Raw genomic sequence first — 10,161 nt, forward strand, 5'->3', positions numbered from 1 at the left:
ATTTATGTGTTTACTCTAATGTATATATATATTTTTATGCATACAAATTATTTTTTTGTTTTTTGAAACTCAATCTCTTTAGATGCATGGTGTTCTTCTCTATTACATTTGAAGCGTAAATCATTTTTTAATAATCTAAAATCATTTTTGATATATATTACTAATGAAATCCATATCCCCTATATATTATTTGATGATCATTTAAAAATTTGTAACATCAATTGTGTATTAATTACAAAATGAACTTGCTGAGATGTTATCTCCAAATTTCTTCTTAATGCTTATGTGGTACTCGTACAATGATTTTGGATAAACCTTAGTCTAATTTATTTTCCCCTAGATAAATTTATTAGCATTACATTAAATAAAATAGTCCACGATTATAATAGAAGACGTTTATATTAAAGTTTTATCTAACGTTTATATTTTAACAGATTGTTATAAAATGGATTATCCCTTATTATTAAAGTAAGTCTATTTCATAATATAAGGTTGAGTCAAACTCAACCATTTAAACGAAATGATATATAAAACTCAACATAACTTGCAAGAACATATCTGGTTGTATAGCCCTTCTGACGGTTATTCAAAGTTTCTTCACCATTAGAATTAGTGTATTGTGAGCGCCTGTTAACTATAATTCAAAGCTGAAATTACCTACACCGAGTAGAATAGTAGAACATCCTGTTTTATGGTAAAATTGGTATCTTCCTTTTACAAAGACATCTATATTTCACAAACCGAGCATTAACAAAAATTTCACTGGTAATTTCTTTTTTCATAGATACCAAATTCAGTCTAAACCTAAAGCATAAAAACAGAACCATGAACCTCGGTCTTTCACTTTTGATGTTCTTCACGTCGAGGTTATAATCAATTGTTACACATAAATAATCAAGGTATGTTTTCAAAGGTTCATTGTTAGTAGGTCCATGACATTTTTTGATGAGAGAATCTCTATATCATTTGAATAATATAGTCTATTGAACTATCAAGTGTCTATTATTATACCGTCAAGTATCCATTTTAAATATATACTCGACAGATAACTATAAACCGCGCAATTAATGAGTTATTTCAGTTTTTATCTATCTGTGGTCGGTTAATAGTCTACATAATTTCAATTGAACTTGCAGATACAAAATACACAATTTGGTCGGTATAATAATGATTACAAGACAATAAAAGTCTTAGATGCGATATGTAAATTAGCGTGATACACAAATGAAGAATCAGTCTCATATGGTAAGTTTACTTTAATTGTTTCTCCGTTTATAACAATGTAGATACACTATCAATACTTGGCATATGGTACGTGAAACTTTGTCACCAATTTTTTTTGTTTCTAATATTTTTTCTTGATATACAATTTTGTATATGTGCTATATGGTAAGATGATATTAAATGTTTATATCACATTGTTTAAGAAACTAAGATAGTTTGTCACCAAGTATATATTTCAGCCATAAATTCGCTTATATAGCATACACAATCTTATTATGCGATATTATCAAGTTGCCAAATATGTAATTACGTAATTATTGATATTTTACAGAAATATTGTTTCGTTGACAATAAAAAGACATGGCTTATATTTTCAAATCTAACTAAAAGTGTGTTATTGGTTTCTGCATTTTAATGGATTTGTAAATCCAAAGTAAATATAGTGTTATTGGTTCTATTATTTTAAAATTCACATTCAAATCCATAGTTATTGTTTTTATGATTTTAAAATAAATTTTAGAATCATGTGTTATTGAATAATAAAGATTTGTGTATGAATTTAATTTGAAACTGGATTTGATTGGATTTGTAACTATTTTTAAGAGTAAAATACAAAGGATCAAATATTGGGTTTAACCTTGTTATTTTGGTTGGATTTGTTTTATATTGTTTTTTTTCATTCTTTATAGTTTTGTGTCCCAACAAACATCGGTTGATGCATTACTTCAAATTTTATACATTGTTTTTTGCTCATGTTAAAACCATGCACTAAGCACATGTCCATACAACATATTGTATAATGCATACGATATAATGAAAAAGATATGCAACGAGAGATGTATTCCATATGAACGTATCCCCACCAATTGTGTGCGACCAGCTTTTGATGCTTAGCAAAATGAAAAAGAGGCAAGAAAGATGATGAATGGTGGAGAAGATGAAGTCGTCGATAAGTTCAGAGAATACTCCGATGAGATTTCTGAAAAGATGACAAGTAAATCTGTTTTGTCAGAAATTTTTACTTTTGATCCGATCAAACTTCCGATAACATGGTGAAAAAATAGTTTGATCTGAAATTTCTGAGGAGATGCCGTGAAAAGTTTGTTCTGACAATCCATGTTTTTGGAAGTTGCAGTCGGAGAACATAATGTTCTCTTGTAGTGTTTTATTTAGGTCTAGTTACAAATCCATTGATTTATAACAATTCATCGATTTGATTTTAAAATACTCATATCAGTAATTCTCAAATCTGTTTTATTTGATTTGAAAATCACTGGATTTATGGAAGATTTCTAAATATAAGGAGAATTTATAAATCTACTAAACTACGAGAACCAATAATCCCCCACTAATAACTTAGCTATTAAAAATACTGACGATATATTGTATAAATCATCTCATCTCTAATTCTTACGATTAAGAGAAACAATGATAGCCAGTATGAATTATGTAGCCGATTTGAAACCATTCGAAATGATGGGGAAGATTAGGGGTAAAGTAATCCGACTGTGGAAATGGTACTCAGCTACTGCTGGTGAGAAAATGTTTGACCCAGACGTTAGGTCATTATGCAATAAGTGATCTTTTGACCCAAAAAACTTCAAAAAAAAAAAAGAATTATCCCAATAGTAAAAAAATTACATAATTAACAAAACAATAAAAGACTTTATTGTATTTTGTCCAAAAGAATTAATTCGATCAAATATATAAGTTTTAATTTTCCATACAACATCTTTTAAATAATTCATATATAAACTCATCATGAGTTTATAAAAGGTGATTTTAATAAAAAGGTGATTTTAATATGCAAAGCGCAAGTTTTATCCTAGTTTTTTTAATAAAAGGTGATTTTAAAGGTTTTATGAAAATATCACATCCAGTAACTTTTGATTTGTGAGAATTTTTATAAATACCATATTCATTAAGGGAGGGTTTGGACAAAATCAAATTTTATATTCTGGATGTGTTTACCCTCCTCTTTAATTAATACACCGATTTATCCCATTTTGTACGTTCAAGTTAATGCAGTTATAGTTTGGCCCAACATGAACTATTTTTTTGTCATCAATAAAAAACAATATATTCTACGAAGACTATGTAAACCAAACTGAAAGCATTGCCTCTATAGATTGGTTAGTTCCTTAATTATAATTTTTCTGTGTGTCATACTGTCATCTTGTCATCTGTACTAATTTCCTAATCTAAAATTCATTTCTCTTCATATTTTTTTCTTCTACTCTCTTTCTCATTTAATATTTAATTTAATTAATTTTTGGGAGAATTATAAATTTACTCTAAGTTGGTTACAACTTTTCAAATTTATCTTTACACAATAACCACTTTTATAAACACACTAAGTTTGTGACTAAAAAGACAAAACTAATCCTACGAAATCGTTTATAATTATTTAAAAATTATTATAAAAGTTTATAAATTTAACTCCAATTTCTAAATACTATATCTTAAACAGTAATAAATAAACCTTAAACGCAAATGATAAAATAGTTTTTATTGAGTATATTTTGAAAAGTGATAACCAGCTCAAGGTATTTCAAACATTTTCTCTTAATTCCTCATCTTCTTGATCAAGATACAATAAATCTTTGATGAAAATTTCTTGAATCTTTGGTCAAAATCCTAGAAAACTCTTGCGAAAATCTATCAAAGAGCCAACGAAAATCCGTAAAGAGCCGATAACAATCCAAATATGATTTGACAACAAATCTAGATAATTCTGATGAAATATATATGATTTGACACCAAATCTTGGCATATGGTACGTGAAACTTTGTCACCAATTTTTTTGTTTCTATCAAATATTTTTTTTCTTGATATACAATTTGGTATAGGTGCTATATGATAAGATGATATTAAATGTTTCTATCGCATAGTTTAAGAAACTAAGATAGTTTGTCACCAAGTCTATATTTCAGCCATAAATTTTCTTATATAGCATACAAAGTTTTTTTATGCGATATTATCAAGTTGCCAAATATGTAATTACATTGTTATTGAGATATTACAGAAATATTGTTCCGTTGACAATAAAAAGATATGGTTTTTATTTTCAAATCTAACTAATAACCTAGCTCCTAAAATTACCGACGATATATTGTATAAATCATCACATCTCTTTTTTGAAACACATCTCTAATTCTTACGATTAAAGGAAACAATAATGGCCAGTATGAATTATGTTGCCGATTTGAGACCATTCAAAATAATGGGCAAGATTAGGGTTAAAGTAATCCGACTATGGAAACGGTACTCAGCTACTGCTGGTGAGAAAATGTTTGGCCCAAACGTTAGGTCTTTATTAGATAAGTGATCTTTTGACCCAAAAAGTTTCAAAAAAAAAAAAAGAATCATCCAAGTAGTACAGTTCACAAATTACATAATTAGCGAAACAATAAAAGAAATTATTGTATTTCGGCTGAGTTAATTCGATCAAAGATATAAGTTTTAATTTTTCATACAAGATCTTTTAAATAATTCTTATATAAACTCATCATGCACAATGCTCAAGTCTTATCCTAGTTTTTTAATAAAGGGTGATTTCAAAGGTTTATGCAAATATCATATCCAATAACCTTTGATTTGTAAGAATTTTTATAAATATCATATTCAATAAGGGAGGGTTTGGACAAAATCTAATTTTTTTTATAAAATACCTAATTGTTATGAACCAGATTGTGGATGGCTCATAAACAAGAGATTATGATTTGTAATATTTTCATTTATCTATGACGATGTAATCTCCTATATAAGGAACCTCTATGTTATGAATAAAGATAGACTTTTCCATTACTTTTATAACATGTTATCAGCATGAAACTCTAAATCCCTAAGCTAATACCCAAATTGAAAAACCCTAAAACCCTAACCCTAGCCGGCGATCCGACAAACCCTAAACCCTGATCGCGTCTCTTGTTCCCGCATCTGTTCCAGCTCGTGCCCCCGATCAGCTTCAGCCCAAGGCGTTCCTGATCCTAACTCAAACGTTTGCGGCCCGAGAGCATCTCCAGCATGCGACCTCTTCCTCGCGGCTCAACTCCTTTGGTGGTCCGATTCAACAATCATCTAAGGTTAAAAGGTAATTCAAAACCTAAGAACCCATAATCGAACATGGATTGATTGATAAAGAATGAAACCCTAAAACCTTAATCTTTATTAATCAAAACCATAGGGTAATAGATCAAAAATCCTAATTGAGTAAATCGAAGCTCTAAAAGTTCGATACCCCAAACCCTAAATCATGTTCCTACATAATTAAAACTCCAAATCGGTTTTACAAGTTAAAATCCGATAAACCCTAACCGTATATCTATAAACCCTAAATAATATAAGTATCAGAATTAGTTATACTATAATTATCAAATCACATATTAAAACCCTAATCGAATATTTTGAAAACAAAACTATTTTCGGTTTTAAATCTGATTGAATCTCATGCTATGTTGCTAGAATTGTTTGACCGTTAAATTGATAGATTTATTTTCTAATCATGCTTGGTTAATTGTTCATCTGATTTAAAATTGTTTAAACCGACCAGCCTGTTAAAACATTGATTGAATCCGATAGGTTGCTAGCTTGCTTTGCTTAAATAATCCGATAGGTTGATATATTGATTGAAGTTTACTTGTTTAAAATCCGAATGATCTGATTACATGATTCTTGAGGTTTAATATCATCTGCTAGGAATGATAGTTTTGTAATCTGATCTGTTTTAAATAGAAACCCTAAATAATCCGTATGATAGGTTATATTGATCTGATTTGGATGTCTTTGAGAATTGAGAATCCGTATGCTAGGTTGATAGATTCATGATAAAATCTAATGTCTTGAGGTTTAAGATTGTATGCTAAGTTCGATTAAATTGATTGATCTGATTATATGTTTTTGAGGTTTGATAAATTCGGATACTAGATAAATTATTTACACATGGTTTATGTTAAATACCAATCAGCCTTGAAACTGATTCATTGAAATTCATGCTTGAAATCTATATTATAGTATTGCTAAAATCAGTCTTGAAACTCATTCATTGAAATTCATGCTTGAAATCTATATTCTAGTATTGCTAAAATCAGCTTTGAAACTGATTGAGTGATTAATAAATCTTTTTACTAGTCTTGCTAAAATCTATTGATTGTTAAACCCTAATTGAATCCGTTTTTGCTAGTCTTGATAAACCATAATATTATGAGCACATAGAAATAGTATTGCTGAGACTTGATAGAAATTGACTGATTGATTAAATGCCTTTAAGATTGATAGTCTCATTGTCCTCACAAGATTGAAATCCGAATTGATTATTTTTAAGAGTAAGACCGCATGAAAATTATACCTAAATATTGAGTATATATGATTTAGATGTCGAAAATCAACCTGGATTTTGCTGCCCTAAATCTCTCTGGAGATAATTATTTACGGTGGGCATTGGATACAAAGATTATCCTAAAGTCAAAAAGACTTGGTGAATGTATCATAGAAGGCAATAATGCCAATGAGAAATATTGATACAGGACAATATTAGTTATTAGCCATCATCTTATTAAGAGTCTCAAAGATCACCTTTAGACATAGTTAAAAATCGAGATATGATCACCAAAGAACGGTGTTATTACCAAAGGCCCTATTTGATTGGAGGAATCCTAGAATCCATGACTATAAGTCTGTTGATGAGTTTATTGCTAGCTGGGCAAAATAATGAATTATTGATGAGAAACAGTGAATTGAGACCTCCTGGATTAACCCCATTACCTGATACCAATAAGGCCGCAGAAGAAAAAAAAGGTAACCACGTCCAGAATGATAGACCACGCGGTCATGACCGTGGAGGGTGGAAAAGACGTGTCCATGGCCACTATAACACATTTGGCAGTGGGAATCACTATGGCAGAGGCCGTGGGTATCAACCCAATTTGAGCCATGGTCAAGGCAGTGGCCGTGGTATATCCTTTAAACCACAAAGCTCGACCAAATCAGTGTGCCATAGATGTGGAATGGGGAACCATTGGGCTAAGATATGAAGGACTCCCAAACATTTTTGTGACCTCTATCAAAGAGTGTCAGAATCCTGAAACCCACTTGGTCTATAAAGATGGTGAAAATAATTTCGAACATGATCAAGATGATCTTATAGAATATGAGACTTATGATTACCTAAAAGAATCAAGTTGATAATCTGATTTCGATATCAAACTTGTGTGATTGCTTTGCTTGTATGCTTTCTCTGATTTTTATCTCCTTTAATTTATTTCTATTACATTGTCTGCTTAGATTAAATGAATGAATGATTTTTCTATATGAGTACACTGAAAAACGCCAATATAAGTACTAAAGCAGGTATCGCCAGTCTGAAAGAAGACTATGGCTAGGCTAATATATTATTGCCTAAGGGTATGCATTTAGAAATCAGTGATGCCTTATATTCACACAGCTCTAAGAGCAAGAACAGCCTATTGAGTTTTAAAGATATAAGAATGAATGGTTTCCATATTGAAACAATGGGCGAATGAAACAAAGAGTTCCTTTAGATATATGTATAAAATCGCCCAAGGCCATAATAAGTCCTAAAGACTATACATGCATTCTCTACTGACATAGACTATGCATAGATCAGTATGATAGATGCTAAAAGCCTGCGAAAATAAACACTTTATGGCACTACTGGATTGGCCATCATGGTCCAAACATGATGCGAAAATTGATATTCAAAAGACACACATTAAAAGATAAGAAGAATTATCCCAAAGAATCTCACGTGTGTAGCATGTACACAAGGAAAACTCATTCAGCCATCACCAGTAAAACGGCTACGAGCCCCTTTTTCATAAATAAAGACTATATGTCTAGATAATACTGGTGAATACATGTCCCAAGCGTTTAAATGATTATGGTACGTCCATGGGGGTAAGTGTGGACAATTATGTGATACATGTCCATACCAAGAACGGCTTGGCCGAAATATTTTAAAACGCAAATAGCTGATTGATAGACCATAACTTATGAGGTCAAAACTCTCATTCACAGCTTGGGCCACACGAAATTTACATGCACCTAATTACATAATTAGCGAAACAATAAAAGACATTATTGTATTTCGGCTGAGTTAATTCGATCAAAGATATAAGTTTTAATTTTTCATACAAGATCTTTTAAATAATTCTTATATAAACTCATCATGCGCAATGTTCAAGTCTTATCCTAGTTTTTTAATAAAGGGTGATTTCAAATGTTTTATGCAAATATCATATCCAATAACCTTTTATTTGTAAGAATTATTATAAATACCATATACAATAACGGAGGGTTTGGACAAAATCTAATTTTTCTTTTATAAAATACCTAATCCAATAAGCCTCTTTAATCCTTCATAGAAGGTCTAATTACCACCGGGCAGTTTTATAAACATTGATATAATATAATTCAAACAACAGATTGATATCAAGAAGAGTATAATAACACGGTATGTTAACTAAGAAAAAACATGATCATATATACTTGATCAAACTGCTTTTATCACATGACGCAATAAAACACATGAAAGGGGAACAGTAAGCACACTACTAGCCCACTCAACGTTAGCCCAAACTTCTTCATCACCATTCCGCTTCTCAAACGCAATCAAAGCACACCAAATATTCGTCTTCTCATGGCGATCACGAGCATTATACACAAACTCGTCCCAAATTATCAAGAGTTTCCCACCGTAGTTAGCCATTTCAATATGACCACTACCAGCTCGGCAATGCCTCTCCAGTACCGACAAACCGTCGACCCTTCTCGAGCCATTATGCTTCTTATCGTACCAAATAAACTTTGTACCAGTGTAACAGTACCTTACATTGTCTACCACAACACTACACTCAAACGTGGGTGCTACAACTTCCCATCTACCTTCTATGGTATCATAAATATGATACGTATTCTTCTTGCTGCTAATAACGTAGATCTTTTTCCCCATCACTTCCATTTTCCTAAGTGTAGAAACACGTAGGTAGAAGCCAGGGTCAGGTAAAGATTCCCAAGTTTGAGTCTTTGTATCGTAAACCTCACCCCAATTCTTGGATTCTTCTTGGCTACAACCTCCCATTACGTATATTTTCCCATCAAGGACACAAGCAATGGGATCCTCTCGAGCCACAGTCATCATTTTGGGGACTTTTCGCCAGATGCCAGTTCCTGGTTTAGTGACCGACAGATCGAAAGATGGATTACAGTATCGATTGATTGCGTAGCACTCTGAACCAACCTTACACATGAACGTTGGTGGACGACGACAATAAGAAGAGGGTATTGGTACTAACAGAGCATTCCCGGTAGACTCTTCCTTCTTCTCCAAGTCATTGGTTAGGGCTTGGTTAGGTTTTAACCAGAGACTGAACCAGGAAGGACTATGACTTTTACTGGGAAAATGAAAACAGACAAGAAGGATTTTTTCACATGTTTTTTGAAGAAACCTAGTATCTTTGAGCTTGGACGATGAGATGAGAGAGGCAAAGGTCTTGCTGACTAGAGAGAGTTTAGGGTAGTACGATGGTGATATCCGGGCTATGCAGTTCAGAAGGATGTCATTTGGAAGAGAAAATAACGAAAGAGATGGATTCAAATTCTTCTTCTTTTTCTCTGATGGTTCAGATTCGGAGTTCATAGCTGCAGAGGCGGCCGTTGTAGCACAAGAAGAGGGAGTTTTGTAAAACTAGGGTTATACTAAAACATTATATAAGTGCTAGATTTTTATGCTAAGGCTCTGATTGGGGTTTGGCTTTAAAAGCTTTGATTTAATTTTAAAGATTTTTTTATGTTTTTTATTTATTATTAGCATAGTCCTTATATATTAAGGAAGAAACATTGTAATAAATGTGTTCACACTACAATAGACACGTGACACTTTCACAGCGATTTGAGAATGAACACGCTGACGTGTCACGT

The 10,161-nt window shown here is 31.7% G+C and overlaps 1 protein-coding gene across 1 annotated transcript; it reads right to left on the reverse strand.

Moving 5' to 3' along the window:
- Positions 1 to 8,734: 8,734 nt before the first annotated feature.
- On the reverse strand, positions 8,735 to 9,880 carry LOC106443783 (putative F-box/kelch-repeat protein At4g39756). Its single transcript, XM_013885338.3, has one exon. It carries the CDS (start codon positions 9,878 to 9,880, stop codon positions 8,735 to 8,737), a length of 1,146 nt encoding a protein of 381 aa, XP_013740792.2.
- Between the last annotated feature and the right edge of the window lie 281 nt (positions 9,881 to 10,161).

This window comes from Brassica napus, chromosome C3 (genome assembly GCF_020379485.1).
Source record: "Brassica napus cultivar Da-Ae chromosome C3, Da-Ae, whole genome shotgun sequence".
In the NCBI taxonomy this organism is placed as follows: Eukaryota; Viridiplantae; Streptophyta; class Magnoliopsida; order Brassicales; family Brassicaceae; genus Brassica; species Brassica napus.

What these genes read in the sequence shown, in the direction of transcription:
- LOC106443783 (XM_013885338.3), bottom strand. Translation starts at nt 9,880, where the DNA reads ATGAACTCCGAATCTGAACCATCAGAGAAAAAGAAGAAGAATTTGAAT.